This window comes from Peromyscus californicus, unplaced genomic scaffold, assembly GCF_007827085.1.
Source record: "Peromyscus californicus insignis strain IS unplaced genomic scaffold, ASM782708v3 Scaffold_8__1_contigs__length_139910024, whole genome shotgun sequence".
NCBI lineage: Eukaryota > Metazoa > Chordata > Mammalia > Rodentia > Cricetidae > Peromyscus > Peromyscus californicus.
Window position 1 is genome coordinate 30,830,145 of NW_026294606.1, and position 21,889 is coordinate 30,852,033.

The window sequence follows — 21,889 nt, forward strand, 5'->3', positions numbered from 1 at the left end:
CCAGGTGCGCTGGCTAAGCATCTATTGAGGTGTCTTGTGTATGATAGGGTCCATGCGCGGGGACCGGGGACCCGGGGCCACATGTGGCCCTGGTTGACCAGATGGTGAGATCCCAGGTTCCTAACACATGCGACAGGCTTTGGAATCGTAGAGGGCCGGGGCCAGAGAGAGGCCTGTGAGTTTATGCCAATGGTGTTGGACCTTCTTTTCTGGAGTCTCTTCTGGAATGTGTCATGGTCTTTGAGAGTTGTGTGTGAGTCTGGAAAGTTAGGCTCAGATCACAGCTCTTTGGAGACCCTCAATCTGTGAAGATAGATACTCGTGAGGAACTTTCCAGATCTTTTAGTGTATTTTTTCTTAAACTCATGTTGGGCGAAATGTTAAGTGATTCTATGTCTGCCAGGCTAGGAAATCATATGAAAAGTTTTGATCTGTTTTCTATTCCGGATGAAATTGTCCTGTGAATTAATTCTCCCCTCCCTTTCTCCTTGTTTTGTTAGCCAGGTGATTAACTCTTTTAGAGTAGCTTGGAATGTTAGATGCACCCAGGCCTGAGGTAGAGTCCAATCTCTTGGTCAGAAGGAAATAGCTTTTCCTTCATGGGTCTCAACAGAGAGCCCTGAGCACAGCTCCTGCAACATTCCTCCCTGAGAAAAGGTAACATTCAATCATTAGGGAGATGGGCTAAAGTTGGAAATAGATGTAACTTTTTTTTTTTTTTTTTTAACCACGAAAATCTAGAGATCCAGTTCCTACAGCTGCTCAGAAGGACTTGTATCTGGACTGGAGTTTGGTCCCACCCTCACATGTAGCCTCCAGGCAAGGGGGATTAGAAACTTGAGCTCCCTTCTGGCATTTGTGGCCAGTGAACCAGGATCATTACTGGAAGTGACTCTTTTGGTGGCCCTAGCCCTCAAGTGCCTAGCCAGTTTCTATGTCCTTTTCTTATCATCGGGGAACACTGGTCTGTGAAGGAATGCTGGGTGAGGTTAATGCAGGATATGTGTGTGTGTGTGTGTGTGTGTGTGTGTTGGGGGGGGGGTTGTAGAGGGCAGTTACTTTGTGATAGGACTATTCCTAAGGATGTTTGTACCTTTCTGGTGTGGTTTAGGACTATGCTGTGATATTTGATGTACTGAGTAATCTTTGGGTTAAGGTCATGTGATCAGGGATTTTAGTGCTGGGAGCCCAGGTTACAGGGATGGCTGATGTTATCATTTCATATTGGGAGTGTCCTGTGTTTCAGGACTACCCTCAGTAACTGCACCTATGACTTGTGTCATCACACAGAGAGGGAGCATATGGTTCACACTTAGCTCCAAAAACCAAGTTCACTTAGCACCTTTATCTGCATGTCTGTTTTCATGGATTGCACCTGTAGAATCAGCAGACAGAAATCAACAGCAAATAGAAAAAACTGGGAGGGAAGCCAGGTGTGGTGCTGTACACTTGTAATCCCAGTACTCAGGAGGCTGAGGCAGAGGGATGATAGTTTGAGGCCAGCCTGGCCTGGAGCTCAGAGTTGCCTCCTGAGTGCTGGCATTAAAGGAGTGTGCCACCCTCTCAGGGCCCAAAGAATCTCACAGTCCAGTCTAGTTGTCCACAGCAGTAGTGTAAAGTTGTGCCATGTATTCTGTTCAGATCACTGCATCTGGGCACACTTCTCTTCCCTGTGGTCTCTTGCATCCTCTTCCCATGCTCTGTGAGTTCTCAGCCACTGCTCAGGGGGGCTGATGGGAAATCTTAGAACTGTTGTACTGTCTAACTGGGGAAGGGAATTTGACAGCTGCATGGGGGTAATGTCAGAGCTGACAGGCCCTGCTTCTGCAGTTGCCTGCTTCCAGCCTGCACTGCTGCATTCGTGGACTTCCTGGCTGGTGGGTCCTTACCTGCCTCTTGTCCTCTGAGCCATTTCCTTCTGGTTCCCCGTGTACTGATTTCTGCACATGAGGAAGACAAGGCGCTGGCCTGAGTTACCCCAGCAGGGCTGTATCACTTTCTGCATGTGACCTTTCATTTCCAGGCTGTGTTTTCCCTGTGTTCACTGAGGCGCAGCATCACTGTGTGAATGAGAGTGAAAACCCGGCCTACACATCAGCTGTATTCATGTGATACTGATTCAATCCCTCGTTCCAGGCTTGCAATCATGGATCCTCTGCAGGAAGCAAATGGCACCTTTGCCTTAAACCTTTTGAAAATACTGGGAGAAGACAGCTCAAAAAATGTGTTTTTCTCACCCATGAGCATCTCCTCAGCCCTGGCCATGGTCTTCATGGGGGCAAAGGGAGACACTGCAAGCCAGATGATTCAGGTAACCAGCACCATTTCCCACCAGATTAATACCATGGACTGTCAGTTGAGCTGTTCCTCCACACTCCACATTGCCCTTGCAGATGACATAGGGGTGTGACGGGAGAGTTGATGGGGGAATGTGCTACCTGTGCTGGAACCCTAGCTATAGCATCCTGATCCACTGGTGGGGACTGTATGTGAGGGTTAACTTGGGACAAAAATACCAAAGGCATGGCATCAAGGCTCCCATGACCTCCACTGTCTGCTGTCTGGACCCAACGGATCTCAACTCTCCTACAGATAAGGTCTCCAATGAAGATCTTGAAGTTCATTCCCAAATGGGGTCAGCCTTGGCTGGTAGAGAGGGATAGGACCACTGGGGTTCTTGTTGGGTACAATGCTTTTTCTCTGCAGAAGTATATGAACTACAGAGACAGGCTGCCCCAGAATAAGGTGGAGAGACAGTGAGGGATAAGGACAGTGCACACTCCATGAGGGACCATCAGCTAGGGACCGTGTAACAAATTTTTGCTACAGATGGGGTGGCTTAAGTAACAGAGTATTTTCTCATAGTTCCAGAGGCTGAATTCTAAAAATCAAGGAGTTGGAAATCTGGTTTTCTGTGGATTGTACATGGCATCTTTGTCCTCTCTGGCTGTCTAGGTCATGGTCTTCTTTTCTTATAGGGACACAAGTCAGATGGGATTTAGCTCACTCTAATGACTTCCTTTTAACTTCTTTGTGCCTATAAAGGCTTAGCTCCAAATATGGTCACATTCTGAGGAACTGGATGCCAGATGTCAATATGCCAATTTGGGGTACACATTCAGCACATGGGAAAAAACACATTGCAGTCTCTGAACTAGCAATTCTGAACCACAGCAAAGTGTGTATGCCCAGTTTCCTGAATGCCAAGGTTGGGGGTATCTTGATTCACCCCCACACTTGTGTTTGAAGAGAGTCTTTCCTAATCCATGACCACCTTGAGCCACAACTTTGCGTTCTGGGTTAGTTCCTCGAAGCACCCTTCTGTTTTTACAAGACAAATGTGTTTGTTTCTTCCTTAGCCTGCCTCCTTATTGGAGAGAGTTAGAACCTAAAGTCTTGCCTTCAGTTTAAACTCTCTGTCTCTCTCCCTCTCCCCCCCCTCTGTCTCTCTCTTTTAATTCTAAGCTGTAACAACTACTGATAGGCAGTTCATCTGTTTCCTATGGGAGCAACTGAAGTCTTTTGTGTACCTTTTTCAGAGGCTTGGAAGGCCTATGGAATTGTATCTGAGGTCTGGCATCTAGGTGTTCACTGTTGGCTGGGGTCTTACATCTCTTTCAAGCAGCTTTATGTGGTAGCATTTACTCCAGAATTTTCCATGTGGCCTCCTGAAGGATGGCTTAGATTCCTTCCACCATGATGTCTGGGAACAAATGTGGCACCTACCAGGCCTTTTAAAGCCCAGGCTGGAACAGGGTCACTCTCCTCCATTCTGTTGGGCAGAGAGTGCTAGAGCCAGTCCAGACCCAAGAGCAGGGAAGAGACAGCATGGTCTGAGGTCAGAACTGGCTGTACTGGAGTCATGGCAGGTCTGCTTGGTAGCCATGCATGAGGCCAGAGCACAATTAGTGAACGTGAAGAGCTGGGCTTGTGAAGGGCCATTTCTGCTCAGGGCTGACAGAAAACAGGGCAGGATCCTAGAGAGGGAGCAGTCAAGGTATTTTCATCTTTAACTAGGTGGCTCTTTGAGTGGCAGCAAGGATCTATAAGATTTTGAGGATGAGTTTAGTGTTGCCTCATTTCGTATAGCTGGGCTTGCTGAAGTTGTGTTTGAATCTGTTTTGATTTCAGGCGCTTTCTTTGGATAAATGCAGCAGCAGTGGAGGTGGAGATGTCCACCAGGGCTTCCAGTCACTTCTCAGCGAAGTGAACAAGCCTGGAACACAGTACTTGCTCAAAACAGCCAACAGACTCTTCGGGGAAAAGACTTTTGCTGTCCTTGCAGTAAGTGTTGTGTGGTACTCAGAGATGGTAGGCTGGAGTTATCTTCTAGCTATCACACAGACTTACACACACTGACATACACTCCTGCAACATATGTGCACATATCCAAATGAAATGTACATTTATTTGCCACACACACGTAAACATACAAATAAAAAATAAGAGATAGTTCTTTCAAAAAGGAGTTAAATATGCAGCCCTGAGCTGTTTGATAACATATTGATATATAAATGTATAATATATTTTTAAAGTATATAAATATAATATATAACATACATTATATAAATATACAGTATATAATATATGTATTATATTGTTTATATATTATGTAATAAATATATATATTCCATATACACTCAGTATAGTGGGAGTTTCAGCCCATTTACACCATATTGAGTTTTCTGTTGTAACAAGGCAGAATGTGGGTGGTCATTAAAGTCATTGTCATTTTACAGAATATATCAGCAAATGAATGGAACTTTGGTTTGTCTTGTGGTGCTGGTGATCAGTTCCTTTAAGGCCTTATGCATGCCAGGCTGGTCCTCCACTTCTGTGCTGCACCACCGAACCCCACTCCAGCATGGACTGTGTTTTTGTGAACTGCTCACTCCCAGAAACTGAGCTGCCTGAGATGGTGACCATGGACACATAGCTTTTCAAATTCCACATCATGAAGTAAAATAAATGAAAATGAAATACTCAGTTTCTTAGCTTCCATGGCCATTCCCTGGTGTTCTGGGGCTGTAGGTGACACCATTTTGAATGGTGCACATTTGTATTTCTGTTAGCATGGAAAACTGTGGTAGAAGGTCCATCCTGTGCAGTGCAGAGGTGTCATAGCCCTTGTGGGGTTAAGCCTCACTCTGCCCATGTGGTGGGCTACTAGAGTGACAGCAGTATAGTACTGCATCTGGGGGTCTTCCTCATTGTCTCCCGAGCCTCAGCTACTACTTCAAGGTTTCAGCTGTTTATGACATTTTTTTTTAACTGACACTCAGTCCACCATCCCACTTTGTTCATAAACTAAGATTAAAGAGAGCTGGAAATGAGAAGTTGGTGTATTGGTTACTTTCTATTGCGGTGACAAAACACCATGGCCAAGGCAATTTGTAAAAGAAATCGGGCTTATGGTTTCAGGAAGTTAGAGTCCATCGTCATCATGGCAGGGAGCATGGCAGCAGCCAGGCAGACATGGTGCTGGAGCAGCTGAGAGCCCAGCTCTCAAAACTGCGAGTAGGAAGCAGAGAGAGCACCCTGGGAATGGAGCTAGTCTTCTTGTCTATTTGTTTATGTGTTTTGAGACAGGGTTTGTCTGTGTAGCCCTGGCTGTCCTGGAACTGGAGCTAGTCTTTTTAAACCTCAAAGCCCGATCCCAGTGACACACCTCCTCCAACAAGGCCACACCTTCTCATTTTTCCCAAAGATTTTCACCCACTGAGCAATTAGTGTTCAAATATATGAGCCTATGGGGGCTATTCTCATTCTAACTACCACAGTTGGGTTTTAAGTTATTTCCTTATATTTATTTGTAAATTACCATTCATTTTGATTTTCTGCTTTTGTGCATCGAGGAAGGAGGCTGTTGGTGCTAATCACTTCCATGGCTGTGTAGTTATGTTGCTCTGTCTCAGTCTTTTAAAGATTCCTGCCGCAAGTTCTATGGAGCAGAGATGGAAGAGCTGGACTTTCAGGGAGATACAGAGCAGTCCCGACAGCACATCAACACCTGGGTGGCCAAAAAGACAGAAGGTGAACACAGAGTTGATCTGTTGTGTAGCTAAAGTTTTCCTGCCTGGCCCACAGTCAGGACAAATCTCTGACACCCGCCAGTCCCACAGTCACTCAGACCCAACCAAGTAAACACAGAGACTTATATTGGTTACAAACTGTATGGCCGTGGCAGGCTTCTTGCTAACTGTTCTTACAGCTTAAATTAATCCATTTCTATAAATCTATACCTTGCCACTGGCTCGTGGCTTACCGGCATCTTCACATGCTGCTTATCATCATGGTGGCTGGCAGTGTCTCTCTGACTCAGCCTTCCACTTCCCAGCTTTATTCTCCTCCTTGTCCCGCCTATACTTCCTGCCTAGCCAATGGCCAATCAGTGTTTTATTTATTGACTAATCAGCAACACATTTGCCATACAGAACATCCCACAGCACTGTTGTGTTTGTTTGTTTTCAGAGATGGGGTTTGAATCCAGAGCCTGAATACACTGAGCAGGACCTGCTCTGCCACTGAGGCCATATTGATCAATTTAGTGTACAGTAAACATTCTATCTATCTATCTATCTATCTATCTATCTATCTATCTATCTATCATCTAGAGTGTGTGTGTGTGTGTGTGTGTGTGTGTGTGTGTGTGTGTGTGTGTGTGTGTAGGTTAGAGGACAGCCTACAGGAGTGCTTCTCTCCTTCCACCCTGTAGGTTTCTGGGGATTCTGCTCAGGTCTTCAGAGTTGATGGCAAGCACCTTCCCCTGCCAAGCCACTTCTCTTGCCCTAATGTGCATTCAGTAGTTTGTCTCCTTAGTCCCTTCACTAAGGCATCAGCTATAAACAGTGAAGCAGTGTGAAGCAAGAGGTGAGCCACTGCCAGAAGCGCCTTGGGTTCATCATGCATTTGAGTTTGGCTGAAGTTTCGGCTGTTACGTGTTCAGAAAGCTTTAACTGTTCAAGTTTTGCCACTGACCCCACATTCAGTGTCAATAAGCTTATAACCCAGAGTTTAAGAAGCTTTCCTCCAAGTATTTACAAATTTTACAAATCTGCTTCTTAAATATTGTCAGGGTCTGACACCTTGCCTAGCCCTTTCCGGCTCTTGGCAATGTACCTTTAATACATCTCTTCCAGAGCCACCCAGCCTCCTGGCCTTGCTTCTCTGCCTCCTTCCCTTCTTCCCCTCCCCTTTCAGGTTATTATTATTGTTGTTGTTGTTACTTTCACAAGCAAAGGGTAGAAGGCTTCTGCTGCAGCTCCTCCCTGTCTGGTATTGTCTGGTGTTTACAGTTTTCCTGCATCATTTCAAGGGCTTGGCCCCACCCCCATTTTAAGCTGTGGCTGTAGCCTGTGCTTTATACTTGTAAGGCACATTTTATAACTGCTCTTCTACTTATTTAAATTTAATTTTTAAATGGATACATAGGATTATGTGTACTTGTGGTACCTCAGCATGATTTTTAATACACATGTACTCTGTAATGTTAAGATCAGGATAAATATATTTGTTGTTTCATATATATATATATATATATATATATATATATATATATATAATTTTTTTTCTATGTGAGTGTATGTCTGTGTGAATGTATGCCACATGTGTGTGTATGTGCCTGTTGAGGCCAGAAGAGGGTGTTGGATTACCTGGAGCTGGAGTTACAGGTGTTTGTGAACTATCCATTGTAGATACTGACAACCAAATTCGTTACTGCTGAGCCATCTCTCTAGGCCCTTCTTCAAATGTTTTTAAAATAGGAACTTATAACCATTCTGTCTTATAACAGCCTATTGAACTATTTAAGCTGTAGACATCAATCATCAATCATCACTTTCATGCTGTACCTGTTGACCTGTTAGCATCTACTATGTTCATTCAAAGAGTTAAGTTTTTCTTCCCAAAATATTTTCCTGTGTCTTACTTCAGCCAATTCTTTTAGTTAACTGGCTTATTAATTATTCCTTTCAGATAAAATTAAAGAGATGCTGGATGATTACATGGTAAAACCAAGCACCATGCTGGTCCTTGTGAATGCCATCTACTTCAAAGGAAACTGGGAGAAGCAGTTTAACAAAGAGGACACCAGGGAGATGCCTTTCAAAATCACCAAGGTAAACACAGTGCTGTAGCAGAGGAGACTCCTGGTTAAGGTCCCCTGTTCACACTGGCTTCTGAAACACAAGGAGGCTGCTTCTACTAGTCTACAACTGCTTCACATAGCCGGTGCCTCTCATGTCTCTGGGCAGCTCAGCAGCCAGGACTGCTCTCTCAGCTTAGAGGCCTTTCTCTTCCCTTTCCTTTTGCATGTTGCCAACAGTGGCTGCAGTCTGCATGGGTTCAGGCCTGGCCCTGCTTCTCTCACTGGTCATGGTGTCACTGGCAGCTGTTGAGGTCAGACATGATGGCAGAGCTCTGCAGTGTACCTCAAACAGTCTGCCATATAACTTTGGAGATATAGAAGTCTAAACTCCAGCTGTGGTGTCTGAGGCTCTTTGTGGCCTTGAATGCAGCCCATTCTCGTGATTCCCCTCAGTGGTGCACATTCCTTTCTTTTCAGTGCGTTTTCCTAGAAGCATTGTCTTATATCTTCTCCTTCCTTCAAGAGGACCACAACTCCAGCTGGTTGCCACAAAACAATACAGTGGGAAAAGAACCTTTCTCACTCTGCTGGAAAAAGAGCAGAGGGCAGACAGCTGTCTACTGGGTTCCTGGCTAATGACTGGTCTAAGCAGCGTGTGAAATTTGTCTTGGTTTGATGGGCTAAGCACAGATTTTTGCTTATAGACAAGCACACAAAGGATGTGTATGCAGGATAATACTTATTGATGGCCTATCATCTTTCTGTCATCAATTCACTTCATTCATATGTGGTTTTTGTTTAGTTTGGTTTGGTTTTTCTTCCACACATACTCCTAGGCCAAAAGACCAGATTAATTGTATCATATTCTGGACAGTAAACTAGCCCTTAGATCTCCCAGGCAAATTGGATTTGAATCTTCAGTTTCTTCAGAAATGCCTTTTATTTCAAGCTTTGTTCTTGAATGACATTTTTTCTTCTGACAAAACTATTTTTGTCTTTGATATTAATTATTGACAAGATGTATGTTAGGACTTCCTTCAACTGCGAGAAACAGAGACCCCAGATCTCTGTAGTTGAACTTATATAAGTTCATCACCTACTAGTAGGCAGGAGATGTATGGAGCCTGTGGCTGCCATGCACTGGGGTGGAGCTCTTGGGAACTGGCTTTCCTTTCCTGCTCTGCCATCCTTAACATGGGCTTATTCCCTCATGGTTACATGATGGCTTAGACTCTGACTTTACAGTCCAGGGGAAGGACAGAGATGGGGAGCTAATAGCCTCTCCCTCTGAGCTCTCTCCTGGATATTGTATAAATGGAACTGTTTAGTGTTGCTTCTGCTAAGTGCAGGGCTGTGAAGTCATCTGTCTTATTTTCTTGTCTTATCAGTAGAGAAAGACTGGGTTCTGCCTGCTGGCTGTGAGTGTTACTGGAATCTGAGGAGTACATGTTACAGTGCCTCCAAAGACACAGAATTTGAAATGATCTGGGCTTTCATTTTATTTTATTCCATATGAATGGAATGCAGCTTACAGACACAAATAGTGAATCATTAATTTGCTAAGATTGGGTCTTTTCATATTGCATGATTAGAGGCTTTGGATCTTGGAGGTATGTGGGGAGAAACTGTCTAAAGCAGAGGTTAGCACCCTGTATTCCAAATTCATCCCAGACCAGTTTTCCTAGACAGAGTTTTATGTTACACATTTACCCTTATTCATTTACTAATGACTAGTTGTGACAGAAAGTGTGTGACCCACAGAACCAAGCAAAAGTGCATAAATCATGGTTGATTATGGGTAAAGTATGCCGGTCTGGGGTCAAGGACATGAATGAGGAGAAGGATAGCAAGCTACCTGGCTCATGGCTAGTTCAAGGAGCCATGATACACTGATCACAGAACAGAACTACAGAAATGTGTTTCAATCGCTTAGAATGGTGTTGTGTACCAGAGAAGGGGGACTGCAAAGGGTCTTCGGTTGTGTCTATCACAAGAAATTCCATAGATTCTACAGTAGCTTCTAGATTTAAACTATAGAGGGACTGTAGTTGGAAGTTTTTCTGTGTCCTGCCCAGTCCACAGCCGCTCAGTCCCCAATAAACACACAGAGGCTTATAATAATTATGAACTATTTGGCCATGACTAAATCTTATTACTGACTAGCTCTTACAGTTAAACTAACCCATAATTCTTGTATTTGTGTAGCCACATGGCTTGGTATCTTTTTGCAATTCTGCTTTGATATCTTGCTTCATCTTTCTGGCTGGTGACTCCTGATTCAGCCTTCCTCTTCCCAGAATTCTCCTTGTCTGCTCACCCCACCTATACTTCCTGCCAGGATACTGTCCAATCAGTGTTTTATTTATCAACCAATTAGAACAATACATATTCACATCATACAGAACAACATCCCACAATGCTTCCCCTTTTCTGTCTAATCAAAAAGGAAGATTTTTAACTTTAACATAGTAAAATTACAAATAACAAAACAGTTATCAAGCAAGAATTACAATTATAATATGTAGTCTATTTGTATTTGGCAAATTCAAAGAAAATATTCTATCATCTATCCTATATTTGTGAGTCTAAAATTTCATATCTACCTTATCTCTTATCATAACCAAGGAAAACCATAATTATAAATGTCTAGTCTTCAATTATATCAAAGACCTCAGAAGGATATATTACCTAAGTAAACAGAAAGAGCATTGTAAGCAACTTCCAAAACTCTGGAAACAACAGAGACAGCTGCCTGCCTGGACAGTCATCCAAAGCTCCTCTGTAGCATTGGTGCATCCATCTTCAGCCCATAGGCTTAGTCTCTCCATCATTTTTCTCTGTGTCCTGTAGAATGTCTGGCAATTCTTCTGCAAAGCAGGAACCTGAAGGACTATTTTGCTTTGCAATGTTCAGTGGTCACCTTCTTATGGGTCCTGCATGTCCAGTCAATACAACATTTTGTCAAGCAGTCCAGGCAAGAACAGTTTCTTGCCCAAATGGCTATTTTTGCCAAGAAGAAGATAAACTCCATATAGAGTGTCTTTGATGCTCATCTTTTTTGAAGCAAATGGGTGCTGCCAGGAGCAGATGTGTCTCATTGTCCAGAAAGTCAATGTTCTTAAAACATTTTAAATGCCATATTCTGTAGGTCTTTGAAGTGTTTAAAGATTACCTCCTAATTGAAATATATGTATGTGTACCTAGAAAACTTAAAGAACATGACTATAAGTTTATCATGGAGACTAATTATTAATCTATATTTCTCAATTATCCATTACAATTTAAATGAGTTACAGAGATATAATACCTTAAACAGGAGTAGAAATATACATACAGTATAACAAAATTAACTTTAAATTTGTATCAATAAACTAAAATCTATACCAGTATAAAACATTTTAAACAAGTTGCTCTTTAAAAGTAGGTTCAACCATCCACCCTTTTATCCTATCATATCTATATCCTGTATTTCCATATCATATCCCCCTTTCTTCTTTTAGAAAGATATTGACTATGACCAATAACAGTTTGTAACCAACAACCTAAACAAAGACAAACATCCATAATCCATTTTTTTGGGAATGTGGGTATAGTTTTCTCATCTATTTCCAGCTGATAAAGGGTGCTATATTCTTATGGGGATCCTGAGAATAATGGTCAAGTCCTGGGAAGACTGGCTATAACCTTTGTTGATAGGTACCATCTTTTAAGGTTCAGAAGGTCTGGCTTGATCAAATTTATCCATTCTAACCTGGAACAAATCCATAGCCGCTTGCTTCCTGTAGAAACAAAAGCAGAGCCTCCTTTCCAAAGCAACATATCCTTAGATCCAAATTTTGAAATCAAGATACCTTTAAAATAAAATATATATATGTATGTATATATATATCGATTTAACTCAGCAGCTTTTACAATCAAATTTCTTTTGTAGTTAAAAATCCCAAAGACAATATAATTCAGATTCTCTGTGTAATTTCCATCTTTAAGTGGCTTATTTTTTATATTATTTTTACTGTCTCTTTAAAGACTTTATTTTTTAAAACTTTCTATTTCTTTAATATAACTGTCTATATTCATTTTTATCTCTTTCAAGCCTATGTACATTTTTACACACATTGTAAACAGTTTAGAGTTTTATTTCATCTGAATCGGATTATTGTGAATCTATAATCTTTCTCTGACCAGGGGAGATTTTAAATTGTTAAACTGTGTAGCTAGTACAAAAAGTGGCAGCCTTGGCTGCTGACTCCACCCACCTCAGCTTCCCAATATGGCAGTGGTATGTTTACAGCCAGCCCTGGATGTCATGCTCTCTCCTGACTCTGGGAGGCAGTGGGTCTATGCTTCCCTCCAGCAATGTGTAGTCCAAAACTTTTTCTTTCTTTCCTCTTTCTTTTTTTTTTTTTTTTTTTTTTTTGGCTGTTCTAGCAAAAGCTAAATCCACCACGCAGTGCACTGTATGACTTGGTGAAACCTCTGTATAACTTGGCAGGAATCCACCATGCTGTAGTTCAAGCCTGCATGCCGTGAACCCACCACCATACTGTAGCTGAAATCTACACACCATGGCATCTCTGTACCTTGGCATCTCTATATCTCGGCCCACATGAGACATGAAGTAGAAAGCTATTTTTTTTTTGGCTCCGTTATTGTGTGTTTAGAAGCTCTTTTTAAACTCTTTTAAGCCTTATGGAAATTCGAGAGCCCCGTGTTGGTACGCCAAATGTAGCTGAAAATTTTCCCGTGTCTCACCCAGTCCTCAGCTGCTCAGATCCCAATAAACACAGAGGCTTATATTATGAACTGTATGGCCATGGCTCAGGCTTATTACTGACTAGCTCTTACACTTAAACTAATCCATAATTCTTATCCATGTTTAGCCACGTGGCTTGGTACCTTTTCACAGGTCTGCCTCGACATCTTGCTTCCTCTGTCTGGCTGGCAAGTCCTGAATAAGTCTTCGTCTTCCCAGAATTCTTCTCGTCTGCTCACCCCGCCTACACTTCCTGCCTGGCTACTGGCCAATCAGTGTTTCATTTTCCAACCAACTAGAGAAACACATATTCACAGCATACAGAATGATATCCCACAGCAAGGGATCAGAAACTGAGAAAGACTGTTGACTAGGATGTGTTTCCTGGCACATCCTATTCCCTGACACTGTGTTGGCAACAACTACAATTTTTTTCTGGTAAGGTGTTCATCTTGCCCAGCACTCAGTGTGGCTGCTCATTAGTTTGCTACTCATGTAATCAGCAGATGTTGCTTGACAGCCTACTGTGCACCAGGCCTTAACCGGCTGTGTGTACCTGTCCCCATGAGGCTAAGTTTTCCTGGAGAAGAAACTTTGATGTAAGCATAGGTAAGAACACAGGAGTTGGTGGAAGGGCTCTAAACATACAAAGGAGGTGGCAGGATGCTGTGTTGGGGTGTGGTTGAAGAAGAGCACTACAGAGGAAACCTTCACTGGGAAGACGGTATGCGAGCAGACACCAGGACCTTAGGGGTATGATCCAGGTTCTCAGGAGGAGTTCATGGATTAGAAGAGACATTAAGGTAGTTAACCCCAAATCCAGAAGTAAGCCCATCACTAAAGTGGAGCAGGGTGAGAGCATGATAAGAGGTGAATAGGAGAGGAAGCAGGATGGGCTCTTGATGTGATTCCAGATAGGTTAGGGTTTTGCTCCTGCTAGAGCCACACCACACCAGGGTGTCCAGCTAGAGTGATGTGGCCTGACTTGCATTGTGCTGGGACTTATGACTGCTGTGCTGAGGTCAGGGACAAGGCAGTCATTACAGTATTCTAGGGGTATGCTGATGGCAGTGGAGGTTAAAAAAAACTCAGGTTATGGTTATATTTCAAAGGAGGAGCCCGTATTATTTATTATTGAGCTAAGGGAGAATGTGAGAGACAGACAGGAGTCAAGGACACACAATGATTGTAGCAAGAGAAAGGGGATGGGATGGTTTTGGCAATGGGAAGGAGAGTATCACTGGCAACTAGGACAGGCAAAATTGTGTGTAGAGCAAACTTGCAAAGGAATATAAATTCAGAGGTGTGTCTGCAATTGGGGCTTTGTTTGTATCAAACTGAAGGAGTCAAATTGACCATAAAATGTGTTGTTCCAGAGTTCAGGGAGAAGCCCAGGATTTGGAAATTATGTTCAAAGTCATGAGACTAAATGAGTTCCCCCTTGATAAAGGCATTTTTGGCCCAGGACATCCCAGGTGTTTGGAGGTTGGGTCAGTCAGTTTTCTGACACGACAACTGATATGGAGATAATCAACATAGCAAGTTGATAATCCCTTTCTAGAGAACATCTCCATGATCTGAACACCTTCCTCTAGGCTCCACCTCTTAAAGATTCCTTCCCCTTCCAAAGCTCCACTCTGAGGACCAAGTCTTGAAAAATTGGCCTTTAGGGACATATAAAGTCTAAATTGGTCCAGAAGTTGAGAGGCTGAGAGAATGTTCTAGAAGTCTAACGAAGGAAATGCTCTCAGGGACAGTGACTGTCTTCCTCTGTTGAATTTGCCCAATTTGAGTTGTTTCAACTTAATATTTATCTGTCCTTCACAGAATGAGGAGAAACCTGTGCAAATGATGTTTAAGAAGTCTACCGTTAACATGACTTATATTGAAGAGATATCCACCAAGATTCTGTTGCTTCCCTATGCTGGCAATGAGCTGAACATGATCATCATGCTTCCAGATGAGCACGTTGAACTGAGAACGGTAAGGAGCATGGGGCCTTGATGGAGCTGTGAGAGACAGTGTCATTTGGGTTTCTGCTGGGGCAGCTCTCCTAGGCTCCCATGATCATGTTTTTGTCTTCCACTCATTTGTGAGACTAGGGTGGAACTCAGGGTCTGGAGCCTGCTTGACAAACACTCACCACCAAGCTGTACTTATCCCTATCAGGTACTATATTAACTTACAGCTGCACTTCTCCATGCAGTGTAGAACCTCCCCATCATCTCAAGTGTCCTGTGACAACACTGTCCTGAAGTCTTCAACTCTTTTCTAGGTGGAGAAGGAAATAACTTATGAGAAATTCATAGAGTGGACAAAGCTGGACAAGATGGATGAAAAAAAGGTGGAGGTTTTCCTCCCACAGTTTAAACTGGAAGAGAATTATGACATGAAGGAATTCCTGTGCAAGCTGGGCATGACTGATGCCTTTGACAACAGGGCAGACTTTTCTGGAATATCTTCCAAGCAAGGCTTGTTTCTGTCTATGGTTGTACACAAGTCCTTTGTGGAGGTCACTGAGGAGGGCACAGAGGCTGCTGCTGCTACAGCTGCCATTATCCTTTTGGGGTCATCCCCATCGTTCACTCCCCCACCCCGCTTCTGTGCCGACCACCCCTTCCTTTTCTTCATTCAGCATGTTAAGACCAATGGCATTCTGTTCTGTGGCCGGTTCTCTTCTCCCTGAGAAAAGGATGCTCCTGTGTCTGCTTTGTATGCACTCTCCATGGTTTGCCTGTGACCCAAGTGATGTCATCAACAAATACAATGACAGTTTTGAAATAAAGGCTTTATGGCACCTCACCTTCAGAACTGTGTGCCTATCTCATTGGAGGGCTTTTTCTAGGATCTGAATTTGCACTTCTTGGGTTTGTGGTGTAGCTGCTTACAGAATTCATCCCTGTTGGGAGGCCTAGTGGCTTCCTTCAGTCAGCTGGATATCCTTACTCAAGAGTGTGGTGTCTTTATTTCTTCTCCACTCAGCTGGATTGAAATCTCATCTCACTTTAGTGAGAGAATACATGCAGGACAGGTCTTTTGCGGAAGGGGCAATAAGGATAGCCTCAGACAGTCTCTGTAGGCAACTCAGGTTCCAAACCGGGGAAAACAGAGACACAGTGTTCTGGGACTCAGCTCAGTGAAAAAGCTCCTTCTTTCTCCATGTTTTTCTGCACATGGGGTGTGTCACAAATCAGTGCAGGCAGATGTACACTGCCTGCTTGATTCCAGAGGGCAGATGTGGTGATATATTGTGTACCCTAATAAATTTGCTAAAGATCTGAGAACATAAAAAGCCACTAGGTTAAACATGGAGGCTAGGCAGTGGTGGCACACACCTTTAATCCTAGCACTCAGGAAGCAGAGATCCATGTGGATCTTTCTGAGTTCAAGTCCACGCTGGGCAACATAAGATTAACTCAGTCTAGGAGAGAAACAGAGCCAGGCAGTGGTGGCACACACCTTTAATCCCGGTACTTGGGAATCGCATGCCTTTAACATCAGCAAGAAAGGTATATAAGGTGTGAGGAGACAGAAACTGAAGGCTTTTTGGCTGAGGAAGCTCATTTGGCTAGAGGCCTATCAGGCTGAGAATTAGAGGTACAAACTCTAGTGGCTGGCTTCTCTGCCTCTCTAATCTTTAGGCAAAGTTTATTATGGTACACAATATATCACCACAGGCAGAGGCATGTGTAACCATTCCAGGGAATATGGCTGATCACAGCTAGTGAACTTCTATTTCATGGTCAGTATTACAACTAAAAAAGTGTGGCAGGAGTGGATATAGGAGTTAAGTGGACGTGTATTGTCTTTTAATGGCTGAATTTAGTCTTGGGACCAGACCATATCTAAATGTTCCTTGAGGCCCTTCAGGACTAGTGTGATTCCCTTACCTCAGTAGTACTCCCTAACTTCTGTGTTCTTCTTGACATACTTAGAGCAGCCCAGGGCAAGGGTGAGTATGAGTGTACTTCCTGTCCCCAGGGAATGGAATGCTTCATTTGTCAATTAATCAGGGACCGTGCAAGATGTAGCTAAGTGACTAAAAGAACAAACATGACTTCAGAAAGCCAGTCTCTCTGAGGTCTGCCTACTATGTAAAGGCACATGGGTTGAATTTCCTAATTACTACTTCTCTTGGGTCTTCTTATTGACATAATTCTTTTCAATTATTGCTTCTTTAACCTTCTAGTATGATAGTATCTCACATATGACAGGACATTAACCTCCAGATGTGATCCCAACAATATCAACTATTACCATCAACATCAGTTCCTATCTGACACATTTAAAACTTCTAGGGTCTTACAGTGTGGTCTTTGACAAATGTCCCTCCCCCTTCCAAATGCAACTCAAATCTTTTATGCTTCAAGTTCCTATAAACCTATGACAGACCAACAATGCCACTCAGTCCTGCTTCTCTCCCTATCTTAAACCCCATCCCAACTCTAGAGAAGAAGACTTTAATCTATTGTCAGTCATCTTCTTGCGGCTCTGCCAGGGGCAAATGTAAAGACAGAAAGGCTGAGAACAAAACAATAATCTCCACCCTTAAACAATTACAACTTATCTGCTTGGGGATCGACTCAGGAATGTATGATGTCTTATCCAAGAACATAAGTCCTGAATAACCATGGGGCCTCACTCAAGTGACCAGAAAGACAAATGCTGCTGCAGATGTATTACTTACCAGGATGATGAGATAGACACTTCCTGTCTGTCTAGATATGACATCACAAAAATGGCCCATAAGATAAAACCAAGTAACTTCCCCCAACTGATATGAAAAAACAAAAACAACAAAAAACCCTTCTATCTCAGGGGGATGGTTACCTCTGAGAATTTGCCTTCTTTGTTTCTATGGCTCCTATAATACACATTCTTTAAGAGCATTTATATCTAGTATGGTAATAATTTTAAGTGAAAATATAATTTTATAATCTGTAGTTGGAAGTTTTTCTGTGTCATGCCCAGTCCCATAGCCACTTATAAAATAATTACACAGAGGCTTATATTAATTACCAATTCTATGGCCTATTTGGCTCAGGCTTGCTAGCTAGCACTTACAACTTAAATTAACCCATTCTTATTAATCTATATGTTGTCACATGGCCATGGCATTACTGGTCTGCTGGCATCTTGTTGCTCCTTGGGCATCAGCTGGCATTTTTCTCGCTCTGTTTCCTTTCTTCTTCTCTGTGGGGACCTGCCCCACCGGGAACTTAGGTCACCTGTGAAGAGGTGGCCTGGAACCGAGGAAAAGCAAGTGCCCGCTGCTCCCCAGTTCCCAGCCTCCCTCTTACCCGGAGACAATCAGACGCAGCGGGGAGTCAAGTCAAGCAAGAACTCGTTTATTGATAGGCAGTAAGCTTCTTTTATACCAGAAAACCTCCAAACCCTAGGAGGGGGTGAAGGAACAAACCAATCACTTTAAAGGGCACCCTATTTACAAGTTGTTTATGTCTTGACACTATCTCTTGTTTTTTAGTATCTTATCTTAGCATAAATAACGAGCTAACTTTCTTTCTCACCATTTGTATCCACTCTCTGCGTAAACACCTTAAAGCTTAAGCTCTATTTATCTGAATGTCTCTCCGCACCCTCTTTGCAGCCCATGTATGCCCACACTTCTCCCTTTTCATTTCAAATGTACCACTTAATCTTATTCTGCCTTGCTGTTGGCCAAACCCAGACAGGTTTATCAGTTAGCCATTTTAAAGGTAAGGCCCTTGGTACTTCTAAGAGTTCAATGGAAGTTGTGTTCTGTTTATGTACATCCTGAGTGGTTAGTGGCTGTTTTTTATAGTGTCTTATAATATTATTCCCAGAAACATGAATTGGTCTATAATTCACTTTTGAGACTGGAAGAATTTTAATCTGTGTAGTTCATTGCTGTAACAGATTTAAGCCCCAAAGATTCACTGCTACATGTGCCACATAAGGCTTCAGCCTTCCTCTTTGTCCTTCTGGCTCTATGCATTCAAACCATCTTGAACTTTGTTTTACCTGAGATAGGATTCCAATTCCTATAAATTGGAAATCTACCTCTTGAAGAGGTCATTCGGATGCCGTGATTTTGGTGTAATTGTAGTCACATATGCACCTGTGTCTACCAATCCTTCCAGGATAATGTTAATTCACACTCTAAACTTTGATTTTTGTTCGTTTATGGAAGTGTGCCAAAATATTTGTTTTTGGTGTGTTTGGGAATTTTAATCCATCTATCAAAGTTGTTCTATCATCCAGTGCACTATCGTTCTTTACATTAGACACTGGGTTATTTAATTGTCCTGGGGAGGAATTTCCTCTACAGTGATTGGAAATATTTGGACCACATTTGATTTTGGGGCTAGTAAGAGCGCCCCCCACCCTGGTGTTTTCTGCTGTTAAAGGGTTGCCTCATATGTCTCTTATTGATCTGCATTCATTGGTCCAATGTCGGCCTTTGCCATATCATATGCATAATCTAGAAGGTTGGGGCTTCCTGTTTGGGTTATTTTTAAAAGAAGCATTGCTTCTAGGAGTACCCTGTGTACAATTTTTCTTATATGACCTGGTGTACCACAGTTTAAACATTTGTTACCTTGATGCTTCCTTTCACCTTTGGAAATTGACTCTCCTATCCAAGCCTTATTACCATAGTTAAGAGATTCAACACCTTTTATATGTTGAATCCATTCCTCCAAAGATGTTGACTTGACCTTTAAAGATGTAAGTATTCTTTTGCATTCTGTATTAGCATGATCAAAAGCCAAAGATTGAGTTAATATTTGTCTTAATTCTTGATCTGATACTGCCTTGTTTATATCCCTGATTAGTCTTTGTAAAAAAAAGAAAAATCAGTAAACTGTTCTGACCCCTGGAAGACCTTTGTATATAGCTCAGTTGGTTTCCCTAGTTCTGTTCCCCAAGCATTTAAAGCTGCTGTACAGCATAGGGATAATATATGCTCATCAAAGGTAGCTTCTACATTTATGTCAGTGAAATGGACCTCACCAAGAATTTGATATTGGGAGATCTCAAAACCCCTGATCTTGCCTTGTTGTTCACAGACTTTAGCCTCTTCTCTCAACCAGCTTTTTCATTGTAACTGCTGGCCGTATTCTAATACAACTGAGATTAACCAATTCTAGTCATCTGGTATTGTTCTATTTGTAGAAGACCACTATTTAACATCTGTTTTACATATGTTGAATATGTGCAATAGATAACTACAGCCTCCTTAATGTGTTTTAAATCCCTCATATGAATAGGTTGCCAGATATAGTCTATATATTCTTCAGGATGTGTATCATCTGCTGGCTTCTCACACATGATGACAGGATAAGCCATTTTATAAGAGCCACCAGCAGGAAGCAATTCTAAGAAAATAATGCCCCTCTCCCAAAGGTTTTATTTTTCTCAGGGTTATGAATGAATGGTTATAGGGTTAGGGAGGACAATAAAACTTATACTCAGGATTCTTTTTTGGAAAAGAAAAAAGGGGAACGAATAGGTATAGTATATTAAGGTAGATTATTGTATCTACTAGTAAATTAATTTAGCAAACTATCAACCTTGGATAATTTTCACTGATATGGATTCTTGTATATTGATACAAATGTAAACTATTCTTATATTCCTATTTGGGATAACTTGTATATTAGTACAAATATAAAACTATAATTATTGCACTAAGCACATATTTTTACTCCTGTTTGAAATATTTTGTATATTGATACAAATGTAAAAATATATTTATCATACTATATGTATGTTCTACCTCTCCTGGAGTGGACTCTCTCTTAACTGAATCTAATCATATGTTTTGTCTCCTAACATCTTCTTGCTCACCAGTTGAGGGTGTAGTCTTGCAGTTATGGTCTCCTAAGTATGGCAGCCCAGGGGCTTACTTGCCTCACTGGAATGCTGTGCTTTGTCTGGGTCAGTCAAGTGGAAACAGTGCACTATATAGTCAAAAGTCCAAAAGCCAAATATTACTGAAGAGGGGCAGCCTGCAAGAGCTGTCTCCTGTGGGAGGGTATAGAGGCTGGCTCTCTTGGTTAGTGCCTCATCTAGATCTGCCTGCCGACATAATTCTTCTCCTTTTTGGCCCTTGCTTCCTTAATCTTCTAATGTGTTTGGTATCTTCCAAATCACAGACCATTAAGCCCCTATTAAGAATATTTTGTATATTGGTACATATTAAGGATATTGTGGTCATATTGCATATTGCACTATACATTTCTACCTCTGTTTAAGATATTTTGTGTATTGTCACAATTTTGAGGTCATTGTTCTTATACGGTACACCTGCCTATAGACTATTCATCTTGTTAATGTGTAGCCTTAGTCCTTAAATTATTTAGGTAGATAAGACTTACAGAATGATAGTCATTCATGCTTGTCATTTCTATAATTATGTTAGTTAGGTTGTCCAGATTTTCAGAAACATATGTCAGATAGATAGGTAATCTTCAAACACTTCATAGACATAGAGAATGTGGCATTTAAATGTTTTGATAACTTAGAATTCTGTTGATGTAAGACATGATTGCTCCTGGCAGCACTGATCTGATCCTGAGAGAATGTTGGGCTTCTAAGACATTTCTGTTTGGAAGTTTGTCTTCTTCTTGGCACAAAATGGCCTGCTGGGCAAAAAACTGTCCTTGCCCGATTGCTGACAGTATGAATGCCATCCTTTCCAGACAAGCAGGACACAAGGAAAAGCGACTACTAAACCTTGCCAAGACAGGGTAAGATGGTCTTTCAAAATTCCTGCTGCTGAAAATGATCTGTTAGATATTCTAGGCCTATAGCCAAACTGGATGCCCCAACTATGCTGAGAAACTTTAGGTGACTGTCCAGGTTGCCAGCTGTCTCTGTCTATTCTCACAAGAATTTTGGAAATTGCTTGCTTGCATTTTCTGTTTTCTCAGGTATTATTATGTGCCTTCTTGTGGGACGACTCATCCCTAACGGGCTTGAGGTCCAGAAGACCCAAACAAGTAAAAAAGATACTTTCTGAGAGCCAGCCTGGGTCTACCTAAAGGTCCTAGCAGCAGCAGCAGCAG

The 21,889-nt window shown here is 42.1% G+C and overlaps 1 protein-coding gene across 1 annotated transcript; it reads left to right on the forward strand.

Annotated features, from left to right (window-relative positions):
• Nucleotides 1-1,687: 1,687 nt before the first annotated feature.
• Nucleotides 1,688-15,641, forward strand: LOC128103766 (serpin B6-like). Its single transcript, XM_052728399.1, has 6 exons — nucleotides 1,688-2,311; nucleotides 4,132-4,284; nucleotides 5,916-6,033; nucleotides 7,975-8,117; nucleotides 14,667-14,822; nucleotides 15,115-15,641. Exons 1-6 carry the CDS (start codon nucleotides 2,069-2,071, stop codon nucleotides 15,523-15,525), a joined length of 1,224 nt encoding a protein of 407 aa, XP_052584359.1. The 5' UTR covers nucleotides 1,688-2,068; the 3' UTR covers nucleotides 15,526-15,641.
• The last annotated feature ends 6,248 nt before the right edge of the window (nucleotides 15,642-21,889 follow it).